The sequence below is a fragment of the Bufo bufo genome, chromosome 3 (genome assembly GCF_905171765.1).
Source record: "Bufo bufo chromosome 3, aBufBuf1.1, whole genome shotgun sequence".
Taxonomy (NCBI): domain Eukaryota; kingdom Metazoa; phylum Chordata; class Amphibia; order Anura; family Bufonidae; genus Bufo; species Bufo bufo.
Window position 1 is genome coordinate 529,490,081 of NC_053391.1, and position 19,090 is coordinate 529,509,170.

At 43.3% G+C, this 19,090-nt stretch overlaps 1 protein-coding gene across 1 annotated transcript in view; it reads left to right on the plus strand.

Moving 5' to 3' along the window:
- Nucleotides 1-19,090, plus strand: part of DIAPH3 (diaphanous related formin 3) — a 754,726-nt gene that overhangs the window by 522,953 nt on the left and 212,683 nt on the right. The window contains 1 exon segment of the mRNA XM_040425381.1: nucleotides 8,965-9,100. Coding sequence (XP_040281315.1) covers nucleotides 8,965-9,100 — 136 coding nt within the window.

Here is a 19,090-nt window from a genome sequence, read left to right on the forward strand (position 1 = left end):
CTGTCTGTTCAGAGAAAATAGCAGCCCAATTTTTCTTCAACACTCCCTCATTCCCATATGTCTGCAGGAAAATCAGACTGCACATGGACACCACCCGTGTGCAGTACCTTTACTTACAGTAAGGCCCCTTTCACACGGGCGAGTTTTCCGCGCGGGTGCAATGCGTGACGTGAACACATTGCACCCGCACTGAATCCTGACCCATTCATTTCAATGGGGCTGTGTACTTGAGCGTTGTTTTTCACGCATCACTTATGCGTGAAAATCACAGCATGTTCTATATTCTGTGTTTTTCACGCAACGCAGGCCCCATAGAAGTGAATGGGGCTTCAGTGAAAGTCACATAGCATCAGCAAGCAAGTGCGGATACAATGCGATTCTCACGCATGGTTGCTAAGGAGATGATGTGAATAGATAGGGATGAGCCCCGGGACCCCATTAAAGTCCATTTACTTTATTATTTTCCATTATAACATGGTTATAATGGACAATAATAGCATTCTTTAATACAGAATAAAAGTAAAATGACCATTGAGGGTTAAAAAATAATAAAAAAATTCAACTTGATTGCGCAGCCGTTATCGTCGTCTTCTTGCAAGACCTGCGCTGACGTCATCGCGCTCACCATGTGGTGAGTGCGGTGACCTCAGCACAGGTTCTGATGAATGCGATCAAGTGGATGAGGTGAGTATTTTTTTTAACCCTCATGTTACTTAGCATTCTGTATTAAAGAATACAGGACACCTAACCCGAACTTAAGTGAAGAAGTCCAGGTTCGGTTCTGGATATTAACATTGAGTTTTTTGTCACGCGTGTGTAGAACGCATTAAAACTATTTGCACTCGTGCGGAAAAAAATGAACAACGCAATCACAGACAAAACTGACTAAAATTGCGTGCGCACTCGCGCGGGTTTACCGCAGTGCACCCGCAACGCATCCGGACCTCTTCCGCGGCGCCCGTGTGAAAGGGGCCTAACAACTTGTCCGTGTTGACCGGGTCCATACTGAATTCCGTGATAGGATTGTCAGTGATTCATCCGTGAAGGTTCAGTGTTTGCTCCATGTGTCTGTTTTTTGCCTGCCGTGTGTCATCCGTGTTTCATGAACACAGCACAGCTGAAGATTTATTTTCACAGCATCTCCTCCTAATGGTCTATGAAACACGGATGGCATCCGTGTTGCTTCCGTGTTTTCCATGGACCCATAGACTATAATAGGCATGATAGATCCGTGAACACGGACAAAATAGGGCATGCTTCAGTGCAAAAACATAGATGTGTGAATACACACATTAAAATAAATGGGTACGTGTGCTGTCCGTGAATCACTGACGTGTGAATGAGGACTTACAGAATTGTTACAAAAAAAAGTCTTAATAAAATGGCTCTAATATAACTTTCATTCTGTATCTGTCTCCTTTACTGATCTTTCACTTTGAACTTGCATTATCCGGAGCACATATGGATTGTACAAGGGATTACCAGCTCTTGGACTTTCTCTGATGCCTGCAGTCTTCCTCCGTAAATAGAAGATTCATACTTGCCTGCTTTGCGCTGCTATGGTCCTCCACTCTGGCTCCCGCATGTCCATGTCCCGGTCCCCGGACTGTTTACATCCGGCAGAGCATGGTCAGATGCCTTCAGAGGTGATTTGCTGCTTATGACCGGGTCACTTATTGGCTGCAGTAGAGCATATGACAATGCCCGTGCACCGCCAAATGTAAACAGCCCAGGGACCGGCGCATAGACGTGCAGGAGCCAGCACAGAGGATGAGCGTGGTGGGGAACAGGTAAGTATGAATCTTCTACTTACAGAGGCAGGCTGCGGGCAGTACAGAAAGTCTTTGTCCCTGGAAAATCCCTTTAAGGGCTCATGCACATGAACATATTTTCTTTCCATGTCGTTTCGTTTTTTTTGTGGAGCATATGCAGAACCATTCATTTCAATGGGTCCGGAAAAAAAACGGAAGGTACTCCGTGTGCATTCGGTTTACATATGTCCGTTTTTCCGTTGCGCCAAAAAATAGAACATGTCCTATTATTGTCCACATTACAGACAAGGATAGGACTGTTCTATTAGGGTCCAGCTGTTCCATTACGCAAAATACAAAATGCACACGGATGTCAGCCATATTCTTTGTGGATCTGTGTTTAGCGGACCCCAAAATACATACGGTCGTGTGCATGAGCCCTAAGGCTGGTAAATACATGCTATTCTGTACAAGTTTATAGTCGGCTCTGATCCCCATTGGAATCGCTGTGTGCTCGGCTCGGATGTAGAGAAACGGTTTACATGGTTATAACACATGTTGACAGACTGCACCTTGCTGCTCTATTAGAATTTAATTATACAACTGAATTTAACGCCTATTTTTATTTTAATTATGCAAATTAAAATTGTCTTCCAAATGCTCCTGTGATATCTGCGAGAGAAGTTACAGCAAAACAAGCATGAAATCTGATCCTATAAGCTACATGCTGATTTAATGACTGCATTATCAACCCTTTTTGCCTAATTTCCTTACATAATACTACCCATCGCTTCTCAGCCATAGTTAAATTGACTATTATTCTAGACAGATTAATGCAGATGCTATAAATTGTATTGTTTTAACATATTAGGATAATAATTGGAGCCAAAAAAGAAAGTGATTTATATTTTCTAACACCGTTGTGGGATTGTGAGGCAGGTGGCTTTGGTCTGCAAACAGTCCAAGTCATTTTGCCTACTAAGGGCACTTTCACACTAGCGTTAGAAGAATCCGGCAGGCAGTTCCGTTGCCGGAGCTGCCTGCCGAATCCGGAAATCCGTATGCAAATGGATAGCATTTGTTTCCAGATCCGGATGCGGATCCATCTGACAAATGCATTGAAATACCGGATCTGTCTCTCCAGTGTCATCCGGAAAAACGCATCCGGTATTTCTTTTTTTCAAATTTTTAAAGGTCTGCGCATGCGGATCTGTTAATCCGGCAATTTCCTGAACACTTGGTACCGGATCCGGTATTAATACATTTCATTTTGGAATTTCGACTGGAGAAAAAACCGCAGCATGCTGCAGTATTTTCTCCAGCCAAATACCGTACAAGGGACGGAACTGAAGACATCCTGATGCATACTGAACGGATTGCTTTCCATTCAGAATGCATTAGGACAAAACTGATGCGTTTTTTTCCAGTATTGAGCCCCTATGACGGAACTCAATACCGTAAAACTTTAACACTCGTGTGAAAGAACCCTAACATAGTGTCATTTGTACCACTTTCCTATTGTTCAGGGGTAGGATTCACTATTTGCTATTCATATTTACTTACTGGTCCCCTGACCTGCGTGCTGGCACTGAGCTCCAAAAATGGGCACTGATGGAGGTTTCTGCCTATCAGCTGAAACCTCTATTCATTTACACTGCGGATGGACAGGGAAACTAGCACATGCACAGTCTGTCTTCACTGTAAATGAGACCTCTCCATCAGTACCTGCGGCCCCATTCATAAACCGTAGACTCCATACTCCGTACACGGCTGAGAAGTCAGTGGTGTACAGAGAAGTAGATTTTAAACCTACAGGGAAAGGTGCGCTTTGGGGGGGGGGGGGGGGTATCTCTATTAAAAATGCATTAATACATTACATTACAAAAAGTATTATTAGGGGCATTTTACCAAAAAGATTAATTAAAAGTTTAGTTACTCGTTAATACTAGCTGCATGCGTGGACTGTTCCCAACATATGTGCAGCTAGTAATATATAGTGGCCATCCCCTTTACATAAGTTACATTGTACCCCTAGCCTACTTTCTTTTCTGCAGAACTGTTGGACACTGGTAAGTAAATTGCAATCTGTCCCACATTTGACAGTCCAAAAATGTAGGCTTTGATGATCAAAAACCATGGAGGATCAGGAGACCCTTTTTTTTCCCCCTCAAAAGCAGAAATGCATCCCAGCATTGCTCGAGCAAATGTTTAAGCAAATGCGTTGTATTTTCCGCTCCTTTTTTCTCCAAAAACAGTTGAATTGAAGCGGTCGAGCAGTGTGATGATCCTCAGAATAGGTCATAGTATGGGATCTGTGGGGAGCTGACTCCCTGCACCCTAAACGATCAGCTGTTTGAAGGAGTTGCAGTGTTCGTGTAAGTTTACCTGCGTGTTGTCTCCCTTGTAGTGGAAGTGCAGTGGTCGTCCCATTAATCTGAATGGAAAGGAATGGTTTTAATCCCATTGTACTGCTGCTGCAAAGGAGACAACATGCAGGTAAACTTGCAGGACCACCGCGCCAAGCGCTTGCACAAGCACTTCAGCCCCTTCAAACAGCTGATGGGCAGGGGTGCCGGTTGTCGGACCTCCGCTGATCTAAATATTATGCCACCACATTACATCTTTAAAGCTTTTTCATTAAAACTAAATACCCCTCCCCAATGCCCGGGCCCCTTGTATGGATTATACTTGCCTCTCCCCGACACCTGCATCTCCCCATCGCTTGGAAAAAAACATCTAGCATGGGGGGGGGCAGCCAATAGCAGGCTGTGATGGTGACCAGCTTCAAGGGGGTAAGTATAATCCATTCAAGGGGCCCAGACATTCGAAGGGATATTTTAGATATCGGATAACCCCTTTAATTTTCATATACAAGTGCTGTGAAAAGATATTTGCCTACACACAATTTATTTTATTTTGCCAATTTGCCACTTGAAATGTTTCAGATCATCCAACTAATTTTATTATAATATGAGCACAACATGAATAAACCCAAAATCAAGGTTTTAAATGATTATTCAATTAATTGACGTTAAAAATTGAATCAGAATTTAAATGACTGGTTGTGGGACTCTTAGCAGTAACAACTGCAATAACTTGCGGTAAGTTTTTGACATCACTGTGGAGGAATTTTGTCCCATTTTTCTTTGCAGAATCCTTTTGATTTAGCTCCATAGGAGGGTTCTTGAGCATCAGCTGACTGTTTAAAGGGTTTATCCGTGTCTATGAAAGACGACATATTACTGCAATGGTTTGTAATATGACAGACCACAGCTGAGTACCTTGAAGCATGTTTTGATCAAGCCATGCTTTTCTCATTTCTCCTTTGCAGCCTCTACTTCCTGCTCCATCTCATCCTAGTGGGATGTCAGTTGTGATGCAAGTAGCTCTTCTCTACATCCACCCACTGTACCTCCCAGCAGTGCATCTCCACACCCAGTGCTCCTCTTTCTCTTGTTCCTCCCCTCCCTCTACACCAACTCAGCCCAATGGGTCTTCCCACTACACCCATCAAACACATACTACTTCAGGCAGACGTCCTTCAGGATTTTCTGATGGAGAACAGAATTTAAGGTTCCGTCAATTATGAAAAATTGTCCAGGTCCTCCTCCAGAAACAAAGTAGCGCCAGAACATTGAGCTACCACCACCATGTTTGACTGTTGGTATGATGTTCTTATGATGGAATGTGGTGTTATCCACATGTTTTGAGATCACAAAACATCATCCCTAAGGTCTTGCTGGTCATCTAGATGTTTCTTTGGCAAATGCGAGACAGGTTAGCTGTCGTTTGCACCTTGCATCTCTCCCATGAATGCCATTTTTGCCCAATGTCTTTCTTATTGTGGAATACTGTTCATTGGCCTAAAAGGGGTTACCCAACATTTTATAAGACCTCACAGAGTGGCCGACCTGTGGCGGTAATCATACTTACCTGGTCCCCACCTCTGGATTCGGTCTCTATCACTTCCTGGTGTGCTGATAACATCCTTTTGACAGGGAGCACATGACCCCTGCAGCCAATAGCTCCTCTTGTATCACATCATGCAAGGGGAGCAGCTCATTGCTGCAACAGCCATGTGCCGGATGTTGATATCGGCACACTGGGGAGATGAAGAGCTGGTCGGGGAATGATAGAGACCAAACCCAGCTACAGGGACCAGGTATTTATGATCACCTCATGCATCGGCCACTCCTGCAGTGAGGACTGCAGTTACTTCTATGTTTATCTGTATTCTTTTGTGGCTTCCTGGATGAGCATTCAATGCACTTTTGGTGAAATTTTTGTAGGTTGGCCACTCCTGTGACCGTTGTTCCAAGTTTTCTCCATTTGTAATAAATGGTTCTCACTTTGGTTCGCTGGAGTGTCAGAGCACTAGCTATTTCAGTCTTCTACATTTCAATGACTTTGTAGTTCAATCAAAATCATTCAGAGGTGCCAAAAAAAACTGAACATTAAGAAAGAGGCAAGTGAAACCTCATCTTCCTCTAACATGTCTATCATGTTTTAGTTTTTTTGTTTGGCTTTTTAAATGTCTGTTTTTTGTTCATTTTCTTTGATTTTAGGCCTCTTTCACATGTGTTTCTCTTTTCCGATATTGATATCTGGTAGAGCAGGGATGCTCAACCTGCGGCACTCCAGCTGTTGTAAAACTACAACTCCCACAATGCCCTTCTGCAGGCTGATAGCTGTAGGCTGTTCGGGCATGCTGGGAGTTGTAGTTTTGCAAACGCTGGAGGGCCGCAGGTTGAGCATGCATGTGGTAGAGGATCTCAATACCGGAGAAAAACACTTCCATTTTTTCCCCACTTATTGTCAATGGGGACAAAATGAAACTGAACGTAATGCTCCAAAATGCATTCCGTTCCATTTGGTTGCCTTCCCATACCAGACAGAAAATTGAAAACGGATCTGGCACTCATTGATTAATGCCGGATCAGTCAGTGCCTATTTTGGAGATAATACAACCAGATCTGTTCATAACAGATGCAGCCGGTTGTATTATCAAAAACTGAAGCGTTTTTGCTGATCCCTGCCTGATCAGGCAAAAATGCAAGTGTGAAAGTAGCCTTAGCCTATCTGTCAGTTATCAATAGATTATCTGCTGTTTACGGATCTTATTATGGCTTACGGTACTTCCACACTTGCGTTAGAGGATTCTGGCAGCCAATTCCGTTGCATTGAAATACTGGATCCGTCTCTCCGGTGTCATCCAGAAAAACGGATCCAGTATTTTTTTTTTTCGCATTTTTAAACGTCTGAGCATGCGCATGCAAACCGGATCCGTTTTTCCGCAACACTTGGTACCGGATCCGGCATTGATACATTTCAATGGAAATTAGTGCCGGCATACCGGCAAGTACAGTATTTTCTCCGGCCAAATACCGTAGGAGGGACTGAACTGAAGACATCCTGATGCATGCTGAACGGATTGCTCTCTATTCAGAGTGCATTAGGATAAAACTGAAACGTTTTTTTCCGGTATTGAGCCCCTAGGACAGAACTCAATACCGGAAAAGAATAACGCTAGTGTGAAAGTACCCTTATATGAATAACTCAGAGCAACCTGGTTGAAGTACTCAAGCTTTTCTACTTCATTGACCCATAAATGCATGATTCTGTTTAACACTTAGATATACAAATAGTCTGTTCTGAATTCTTGAATTGAGGATTCATGTCTTAAATAAGGAAGGCTGCTGGGAATAATATTGTGCTAATGAAAGTCAGACCTACAGCAATACTAATGTACAAAATGAGCTGCACAACAGATCTGTCAACTACAGCTTTTTAACATTTATTTAAAAATGAAACTAGATTGTCAGGAAAGAGAGACTAAGTTTCACTGCACTTTACTTCTGCTGCTGCAACTATTTTCAAGTGGTCACCAGCTTGAACAGTGGAGGGACCGCTACCGGTTAGACATTTATGGTATATACTAGAGACTTATTTATTTATTTATTTTATGCACTTATGTAGCGCTACTATATTCCGCAGAGCTTTACAGACATTAGCATAACGCTGTCCCCAATGGGGCTCACAATCTAAAGTCCCTATCAGTATGTCTTTGGAGTGTGGGAGGAAACCGGAGTACCCGGAGGAAACCCACACAAACATGGGGAGAACATACAAACTCCATGCAAATTATGTTCTTGATCAGATTCGACCCCAGTGCTAACCACGGAGCCACCGTGCTGCCTGTAGTGTAGCAACACTGTTATCTTTATAAAAAAAAAAGATATAAAGGTATATTACAAAGATGCAGAATTTAACTGGCCGACTGTATGAGCAGTGTTACTCCAAGAGTAATAGGTGCACAGAGGTTCAGGAATACAGATAGTTTCCATGCAGACATAGCAGTAATTGCACTAGTAATTATTCCCCATGAGATTGTAGAGTTCAGTGCCCTGATCAGTCTGCTTTATTTACTTTAGGTAATTAAAAGACCCCTTATTTCCCTTCTAATTGAAATGTTACATTTCGTCGCTTTGTAAGCAAAGATAAGCCTTCGGAACCCTTTCAGAAAATGGAAGTATAGAAAGTCATCCTGAGCCAGGTTACCGAATAGCGCTTCTTGGCAAGAGATAAGGCACATGTTCTTACCTTGCATTCAATACACAATAAAGACATTTTGGTAATTGGAACAAATGTTAAAATGTAAGTATTCTGCTAAGAGATCTAAACAAATGTGACTATCTTTCAGCAAGATGCACAGATGGTTGAAGTTTTTTTTGTTTTGTTTTTTTCATCTATTGATTTGTTATGATCTCATCTGGTGCGCTGGAAAGTTTGACTGTCTTTTGGGTTTATCTGTTTCTATAATTGTGTCGCACTATTTTAAAAAGCAAGCAGCAAGCTGTCCTCCCTGCTTTTTCCACAGATTTGTTTAAAATAACACTACAGATTTTCTGACATTTGGAAAGTAGTCTGCTTTGTTAAGGTAACTGTTAGGCATTAATTTATAATAAATGTAACACACATTGTGACACCGTGCATTCTTCCTGCACCCGAAGACAAATAGATCTGGCACGTGGAAGATTTTCCAATGACTCAGGAACTTCTTAAGTGTACCCATTAGTGTAAAGCCTGTGTACTGCGGGAAGAAAGGCAATAGCTCTAAATCTTCATTTATTTTCAGATTGATTTTAAATACACTATCATGTTCCCCAATCATTCAGATGGTTAATTAATGGGATTTAATTTTCTTTCTGTGTAGCAAGCAACAAAAGAAAATATCAGACGGCGAGAAGCAGAAGAAAAACAAAAGAGAGTCAGGCTGGCAAAAGAACTGGCAGAGAAAGAGAAAGAAGAAAGGCAGAAGAAGAAAAAGCGTCTGCTGGAAAAGAACAGAGGTGCGTAACGTCTGTAGAAATGGAAAGTCCTAGGGACCAACCACTCATTGAAGGTGCATCAAAAGTGATTTCTTCCCATTGTAACGTTAGTGTGTTCTTCAGTTTTCTTAGGCTACTCTCACACTTGCGGCAGAGGATTCCGGGAGACAGTTCCGTCGCCGTAACTGCCTGCAGGATCCGGCAATCCGGACGCAAACAGATGCATTTGTGATCCGGATGCGGATCCGTCTTTCCGATTGTCATCTGGAAAAACGGATCCAGTATTTATTTTTTGCACATTTTTACAGGTTTGCGCATGCGCAGACCAGAAGAAGGGATCCGTCAATGCGGCAATTTTAATGCCGTATCCGGCATTAATACATTTTAATGGAAATTCATTCAGGCAAGTGTTCAGGATTTTTGGCCGGAGAGAAAAATGGCCAGAAAAAATAAAGGAGACTGAACTGATGCATACTGAACGGAATTCTCTCCATTCAGAATGCATTAGGATAAAACTGATCAGTTTTTCCCCGGTATTGAGCCCCTAGGTTGGAACTCGATACCGGAAAAGAAAAACGCTAGTGTGAAAGTACCCTAAAGTTACTGTAGTTCCAGCTATCCGTAAGAAAATTGACCAAAGAATCTCACGGTTATCCAGTAATAAGGTAGAATTTTTGCAGCCATTAAAGGAGTTGTTTCAAAGTTTTAAAGTTATCCCCCTTCCTACAGGAGAGGGGATAACTAAGTGATCTCTGGGGATCTGAAAAACTGGGACCCCTACTGATCCAGAGAACAGGTCCCATATCCCCATGCTGCTGGAGTGGCAGGGCACATCTTCAGCCTGCCACTCCTTCAGGACAGGGGCATGAGACCCTTGTTTTTGGAATCAGTGGGGGTTTGGACACCCCCAGCGAACAGTTGGTTATCTCCTATCCTGTGGATATGGGAAAACTTCACTCAACCTCTTTAAAGGTGTATTCCCATCTCAAGAAGTAAATGCATATATGCCTTCACTTTATTTCAAAATCTTTGACCTTCCAATTTGCCAGTTTTTATGCACAAATCCGGTCCCATCCATTCAAGTGAGAGGGACTTGTTGCATTTCCTTACACTACAGGCAGATGGGAGGGTCACCTTGGAGGGACCACAATAGTGTTATGGCCACTTCATTAGGAGGATTGGTCAGGCTCTGATCAGGAAGTGATGGCATATCCTAGCAGTATTTCCAACAGAAAGATCATGATCTATCATTGCTTCTCAGCACAATTAACGTCGCTTCTCAGCGTAATTACTACTATACAGCAGCATAATCTGCATATACTGTACATGAGGCATTTGTATACATTATTCATTATAATTAGGCTTGAGCAAATCGACCTTCAGATCATAGATTCATTCATTTACTTGCGAATCAATGGATGTCATATATCTGGACTTCTCCAAAGCATTTGACACTGTACCACATAAAAGGTTAATATATAAAATGAGAATGCTCGGACTGGGAGAAAACATCTGTATGTGGGTAAGTAACTGGCTGAGTGATAGAAAACAGAGGGTGGTTATTAACGGTACACACTCAGATTGGGTCACTGTCACTAGTTGGGTACCTCAGGGGTCAGTATTGGGCCCTATTCTCTTCAATATATTTATTAATGATCTCGTAGAAGGCTTGCATAGTAAAGTATCAATTTTCGCAGATGACACTAAACTGTGTAAAGTAATTTACACTGATGAGGACAGTATACTACTACAGAGGGATCTGGATGGATTGGAGGCTTGGGCAGATAAGTGGCAGATGAGGTTTAACACTGAGAAATGTAAGGTTATGCACATGGGAAGGAATAATGCAAGTCACCCGTACATACTAAATGGTGAAACACTTGGTAACACTGACATGGAAAAGGATCTAGGAATTTTAATAAACAGCAAACTAAGCTGCAAAAACCAGTGTCAGGCAGCTGCTGCCAAGGCCAATAAGATAATGGGTTGCATCAAAAGGGGCATAGATGCCCGTGATGAGAACATAGTTCTGCCACTTTACAAATCATTAGTCAGGCCACACATGGAGTACTGTGTACAGTTCTGGGCTCCTGTGAACAAGGCAGACATAGCAGAGCTGGAGAGGGTTCAGAGGAGGGCAACTAAAATAATAACTGGAATGGGGCAACTACAGTACCCTGAAAGATTTTCAACATTAGGGTTATTCACTTTAGAAAATAGACGACTGAGGGGAGATCTAATTACTATGTATAAATACATCAGGGTCAGTATAGAGATCTCTTCCATCATCTATTTATTCCCCGTGACTGTGACGAGGGGACATCCTCTGCGTCTGGAGGAAAGAAGGTTTGTACACAAACATAGAAGAGGATTCTTTACGGTTTGTTTCTATAGGTTTAAAAGTAATATAAGGAAGTATTACTTTACTGAGAGAGTAGTGGATGCATGGAATAGCCTTCCTGCAGAAGTGGTAGCTGCAAATACAGTGAAGGAGTTTAAGCATGCATGGGATAGGCATAAGGCCATCCTTCATATAAGATAGGGCCAAGGGCTTTTCATAGTATTCAGTATATTGGGCAGACTGGATGGGCCAAATGGTTCTTATCTGCCGACACAATCTATGTTTCTAAGAGCAGTGAGACTATGGAACTCTCTGCCTGAAGAGGTGGTGATGGTGAGTACAATAAAGGAATTCAAGAGGGGCCTGGATGTATTTCTGGAGCGTAATATGATTACAGGCTATAGCTACTAGAGAGGGGTCGTTGATCCAGGGAGTTAATCTGATTGCCTGATTGGAGTCGGGAAGGAATTTTTTATTCCCCTAAAGTGGGGAAAATTGGCTTCTACCTCACAGGTTTATTTTTTTGCCTTCCTCTGGATCAACTTGCAGGATGACAGGCCGAACTGGATGGACAAATTTCTTTTTTCGGCCTTATAAACTATGTTACTATGTTACTTTTATTTTAAAATGTATTGGCTCCGTGGTGCTAAAGTTCGTTTCTCCCGAAGCTGCCGAAAACTTCGGTTTATCCCTACTGTATGCATATCTGCGTATTGAAAAACAATTTAAAATAGCAATCCAAACTGGGCTTTGGTACTGACTGTTACCTCGGCACCAAAGCCCAGTTCAGATTGCTATTTTAATTAGTTTTTCAGTACACAGTCTCGCGCGACTACAGGCTCCACTGAGCAGCTGTACAGCATTAACATCGAAGTATTTTAAGATCTATCTATGATCTGAAGGTCGATTTACTCAAGCATAATTTTGATTAAAATTCATGAGCTCACTCACCGCATCAAGGTTGTCCTTACGAGTGGGTACCTACTCTAATTTGGTGCTGCACAATGCGGTGACTACTGACGGAACGACACTGCACCAGCAGGCAGCGTGACCCAGCACCCCAAGCTGCCCTGGCACTGGACTCCACCAAACCACAGGCACAGCAGCATGGCAACCACGCAGTACCGTACTATGTGAAGAGATGTCAAAAGCTCACCTTTCCATGTGCTCTCAGTAACTACAAGTGAGACCAAGTAAGAGTTTATTAACCCTTGTGTAGTCTCCTCATGCAGTAAACGTCGATTACACATTCTAAAGGTGCATCAGATTGATCATAAAGCATCAGCCACTTAGATAAATTTAGAGCATTTTTAGACTGTTTAGTTTGTTCCCAATAATTGCCGCATCACCATACATGCAGCAATTCTCTCCTCTGTATGGGGACTACCGATCACTGCTGCTAATCATTCTTTCTGGACAGCAGATCACTGTATACACAGCACAATCTGTTTCCCAGAAACAGTGGTTTTGTTGACTGCATCAGCGATGCTTGCATTCGATCAACAAGCATTTATAATAAGGGTTCCGAATTACTCCCGTTACAAGCATCGCTAATGCAGTCAACTAAAGCATAAATTCTGGGAAACAGATCGTGCTGTGTACACAGTGATCTGCTGTCCAGGGCAATTATGGGGAACGGGTGTTCCTATGTGTCACGAACCAGCGGGTGTGAACCCACCGTGCCACGCGTCCTACCTCCCCTAAGGGTGTTGTCTAAGTGAGCCCCTCGTTCTTCATAGTACCCCTGATGGTGGGGATATACTATCCCGAGGAGGACACCAGGTCGCTCCGTCTTGAGGAAGATTGGCACACAAAGCAGCTGGTTTAGATGATCCAGGAGTTACCAGACGTACAGACTTAGTTAGCAGGCTGAGTCGTAACGAGGAGCAACAATGCAGGACCAAAAGATGAGGCAGAGGCGAAGTCAAACAAGCAATAGGTCAGGCCAGGCGGCACAGGTACAGGTCAGGCAATCTGGTTCGGCAACAGGAGAGTCAAGGCAAACAGGCAGGGATCAAGCAGGTAGCAGAGTCCACAAACACAAGCAGAGATATCGGCAGCCTTTGCAGGACACTAGGACCTTGACACTCGGGCATCTGGGAAAGGGGCTGAGCCACTTATATACATGCAGGAGCGCTAGGATTGGTCAGCGAGGTCCCATGATTGAACCCATAGGAAGTGACGCGCAACGGCCCTTAAGAAAGTGATGCAGGGAACAAGCAGCAAGCATGCTGTGGCCAGGGCTGAAAGGAGACTGTGGAGCAGATCTCAGAGCAAACCGTACCTACAAGGTCAGAGCTCGGGACTGCAGCTGTGAATGGGAAAGCATTGGCAGCAGATCACCGCTGAACACTGCGCTCGAGACCGTGGTGATAAGCAGGGGTACAGCGGCCCTCAGCAGCCGCTGTTATACTAGGAATGATCCTTACTGATTGGTGGCCCCTGTAAAGGGGCCTTTAGTTTACACTGTCCAAAAATTATCCCGGAGTTGTAAGCCTGCATCATTGTTGCTTTCATTTAAGTAATATGGCCCTGATTTATCATACCTTCTCTCCAAAATTCTGGCGTCAAAAATTTGCAAAAATAGGGCTTTTGCGACTTTTTGCAAATTCGTCGATTGTGCAAAATTTTGTAACTTTATGCATTTTTACACCTCTAACTCCAGTTTTGTAATGTGGGTGCAAAAATGGGTGTGGTTAGCTTTGTTAATGAGTTTCACTCCAGATTTATCATTGAGACTTAAAACAAAAAAAAAGAAAGTTACATTCTCACTCCAGGAGGAGGGTGGAGTAGGAAAACTGGAGTAGCATCTCTAGACAAAAGTGTTCAGTCTAAGGAGAATACTAATTTATGAAATAACATGAGACATTTGATAAATGTGGCATATAGTACTCCCACACAGACTCAAGCAAAACTGACTTCAAATTTTGCCCTCATGATAAATTCCCCCTGTGTCTGGTATTGCAGCAAAGCCACATTCACACGTGAACTGGGTTACGATGTTTGGCCACAAAAAATAAAATGAACTGCAGACAGATGTCATCCGTGTACTGTCCACATCTGTGTCTGTTCTGCAAATTATCGAATATGTCCTATTGTCTGTATTGCAATCATAGTACAGGGAGTGAGAAAAACGCGGATTGCACACGGAAGGTGTCTGTATTTTGCGTGTTGTGTGCATGTGGCCTAATGCTGTTTCAGGGTTTCATCATTTGTTAGCTTGGGCCTTACTGATTTAGGGTTCCTAATTAATATTGCTCGAAGACCACATTATGATTATTATGTTGGTGCTTGTTACTGAAGAAACTTTCGCAGAATTAGGATGTGCATGGTGTACCATGCTTTTTACTTGTTTAAATGCTAGGATTGTGTTGTACATCAACTTTATGTTGACATTTATGGACATCTACTGGTAGGGGGCAATGCAGTAGAGAAGCTTTTAAATGCTGGCTGCAGTGACTGGAGATTGTGAAAGAAGCACTCATGCAAAAAGCTTCTCCATGGGAAACATGTTATTTAACATGATGAAGGGTTTACTAAAAAAAAAAAAAAAGTTTCAAGTGGTAGAGATGCCTTACCAGGAATTGATTTTGAGAATCAAGTGCAACCATAAAGTAATTTTGCTAAAATATTAGTATACACCAAATAATATACTAAAATAAATGACCATATTTTTTTGCTTTATAAAGCACATTCCCCAGAACAAATGGCAGTGCATCTTAGCGAGTGAATGATAATTAGCACTTCCATTATTCTTATATCGTCAGGACGTATTGCACATAGGTGGGCACTATGATCTGACGCTGTGTGACAGCAGGTCAGAGTGCATCACGAGGTTAGCAGTAGACCAGAGAGCTGTGAGTGCAGGAAGAGGGCACAGGATCTACTGTAGGGGCACCTTCCAGAGCAGGAGAGGTAAGTTTATTAATTTACTACTGTGAAGGGGCACAATGGGCATTACTACTGTAGAGGGGGCAGAGAGGGCATTTCTACTGTAGAGGGGGCACAGAGAGCATTTCTACTACGGAGGGGGCAAAATGGGAATTATTACTGTGAAAGGGGCACAGAGGGCACCACTACTATTAAGGAGGCACAATAGGCATTACTACTATGGAGGGGCACAATGGGCATTACTACTATGGAGGGGCACAATGGGCATTACTACTATGGAGGGGGCACAGAGGGCATTATAACTATTAAGGTGGCACAGAGGGCATAATTACTATTAAGGGGGCACAATGGACATTATTACTGTAAAGGGGGCACAGAGGGCATTGCTACTATAAAGGAGGCACAATGGATGTTACTACTATCGAGAGGGCACAATGGGCATTACTACTATGGAGGGGGCACAGAGGGCATTATTACTTTGAAGGGGGCACAGAGGGCATTGCTACTATGGAGGTGGAACAGAAGGCATTATTACTGTTAGGAGGGCACAGAGGTTATTACCATTAAGGGGGCACAATGGCTATTACTGTGAAGGGGGCACAGAGGGCATTACTACTATAAAATAGGCACAATGGACATTACTACTATGGAGGGGGCACAAAGGACATTACTGCTATGGAGGGGGCACAGAGGGCATTACTACTATGAAGGGGACACAGGGCATTACTACTACAAAGGGGGCACATAGGGCATCAATTCTATAAAGGGGCACAATGGGCATTACTACTATGGAGGGGCACAATGGGCATTACTACTATGGAGGGGGCACAGAGGGCATTATAACTATTAAGGTGGCACAGAGGGCATAATTACTATTAAGGGGGCACAATGGACATTATTACTGTAAAGGGGGCACAGAGGGCATTGCTACTATAAATGAGGCACAATGGATGTTACTACTATCGAGAGGGCACAATGGGCATTACTACTATGGAGGGGGCACAGAGGGCATTATTACTTTGAAGGGGGCACAGAGGGCATTGCTACTATGGAGGTGGAACAGAAGGCATTATTACTGTTAAGAGGGCACAGAGGGTATTACCATTAAGGGGGCACAATGACTATTACTGTGAAGGGGGCACAGAGGGCATTACTACTATAAAATAGGCACAATGGACATTACTACTATGGAGGGGGCACAAAGGACATTACTGCTATGGAGGGGGCACAGAGGGCATTACTACTATGAAGGGGACACAGGGCATTACTACTACAAAGGGGGCACATAGGGCATCAATTCTATAAAGGGGCACAATGGGCATTACTACTATGGAGGGGCACAATGGGCATTACTACTATGGAGGGGGCACAGAGGGCATTATAACTATTAAGGTGGCACAGAGGGCATAATTACTATTAAGGGGGCACAATGGACATTATTACTGTAAAGGGGGCACAGAGGGCATTGCTACTATAAAGGAGGCACAATGGATGTTACTACTATCGAGAGGGCACAATGGGCATTACTACTATGGAGGGGGCACAGAGGGCATTATTACTTTGAAGGGGGCACAGAGGGCATTGCTACTATGGAGGTGGAACAGAAGGCATTATTACTGTTAAGAGGGCACAGAGGGTATTACCATTAAGGGGGCACAATGGCTATTACTGTGAAGGGGGCACAGAGGGCATTACTACTATAAAATAGGCACAATGGACATTACTACTATGGAGGGGGCACAAAGGACATTACTGCTATGGAGGGGGCACAGAGGGCATTACTACTATGAATGGGACACACGGCATTACTACTACAAAGGGGGCACATAGGGCATCACTTCTATAAAGGGGCACAATGGGCATTACTACTATGGAGAGGGTACATAGGGCATTACATATTTGAAGGGACACAGAGGGCATTATTACTATTATGGGGGCATAATGGACATTATTTCTGTGAGGGGGGCACAGAGTGCATTACTACTATAAAGGAGGCACAGTGGGCATTACTACTATGGAGGGGATACAGTGGGCATTACTACTGTGAAGGGGGCATAATGGGCATTACTACTATGGAGGGGGCACAGAGGGCATTACTACTATGAAGGGGACACAGAGGGCATTACTTCTATAAATGGGGCACAATGGGTCATTACTACTGTGGAGGGGGCACAATGGGTCATTACTACTGTGGAGGGGGCACAATGGGTATTACTACTATGGAGGGGGCAAAATGGGCATTACTACTATGAATGGCACACAGTGGGCATTACTACTATGAAGGGGGCACAGTGGGCATTACTATTATGAAGGGGGCACAATAGGCAATATTACTATGAAGGGGGCACAGAGGGCATTACTACTATGAATGGGGCACAATGGGCATTACTAATATGAAGGGGGCACAATGGGCATTACTATGAAGGGGCACAGAGTTGTCATTATTACTGTGAAGGGGCACAGTAAGGGCATAACTACTCTGAAGGGGTACAGAGAGGGCATTACAACTGTGAAGGTGGCACAGATAGGGCATTGCAACTTTGAGGGGGGTACAATGAGGGCATAACTACTGTGAAGGGGGCACAATGTGGGCATAACTACTGTGATAGTTGTACAGTGAGGGCATAAATACTGTGAGGGGGCACAGTGTGGGCATAACTACTCTGAGGGGGAAAAATATGGGCATAACTATTGTGAGGAGGCACATATCTGGTCAAAACTACTGTGAAGGTTGTACAATGAGAGCAATACTACTGTGAGGGTACAATTATAAAAAAAATTTCTCCGAGCCAGCGCATGCGCAGTGGACAAGTGGAAGCTGGCGCTGGGCTCCGGATCGATGGCCGCGGCTGGGCTCCAGGAGATCGTGGGACAACCTCTTGGGCTCCTGACAGAGGTGATTGACATGTAAATAACATAAATTTTTATAAGAATATAAGGCACACAGGTAATAAACAGAGGGATGATTGGAAACACTGTATTAAGACTAATGGGCACATATAAATATCTCCATATCGTTAATCCTGGTGACAGAATCCCTTTAAGTATTGGGGGGGGGGGGGTGCAGAGAAAGGACCCGTCCCGGTTGCCAGTCACCCTACGCACGCCACTGTTCTTTTTCTTATTTCTTTGTCCTGCTCACTGAGAAGGTCGCACATGCTCAGTTTCATCCTTCAACTGCCTCCTGAGCTGTGAAAGGGAGAGAGCTGCAGCAGAATGGACACGCCTCCTGAGCTGCAGCAGAAAAGACACTCCCCCTGAGCTGTCAGATTGATACATATTAAGCAGAGCAATAAAAAGATCTCTGGATCCATGTGAGGTACAGGGCTGGTCCAGCTTTGTTAGAAAGAGATTGTCATGTACATTAGTTATAGGATAACCCCTTTATTTTTTCTATTATATTTTAGATGCATTTTTCACTGGGAAAACTAAAAAATTAAAATAAAAGTATATTAGATATTATATTTTTATGGCTTTTACAATACGGTTTTATAAAGTAGATGGAAAGATTTAGGTACACTTTAAGGATCTTTCAATAACATATAAAAGCTCAGGTTCACACAGGAGAGAGGGAGCAATTATTTCTGCCTAAACATCCTCCTCAATTAACTCTATGCAAGAGCCCATAGTACAGATACTGTGTCCTGTGTTCCTGGAACACTGATAAGAGATCTGTATAATGGCTCATCATTAGGAGAAGCAAAATATCAGTCTTTGAAATCTCACTTTTGATTAGAGTAGCTCTGCTGTCCTGTGTGGAATCCCAGACATAACATACA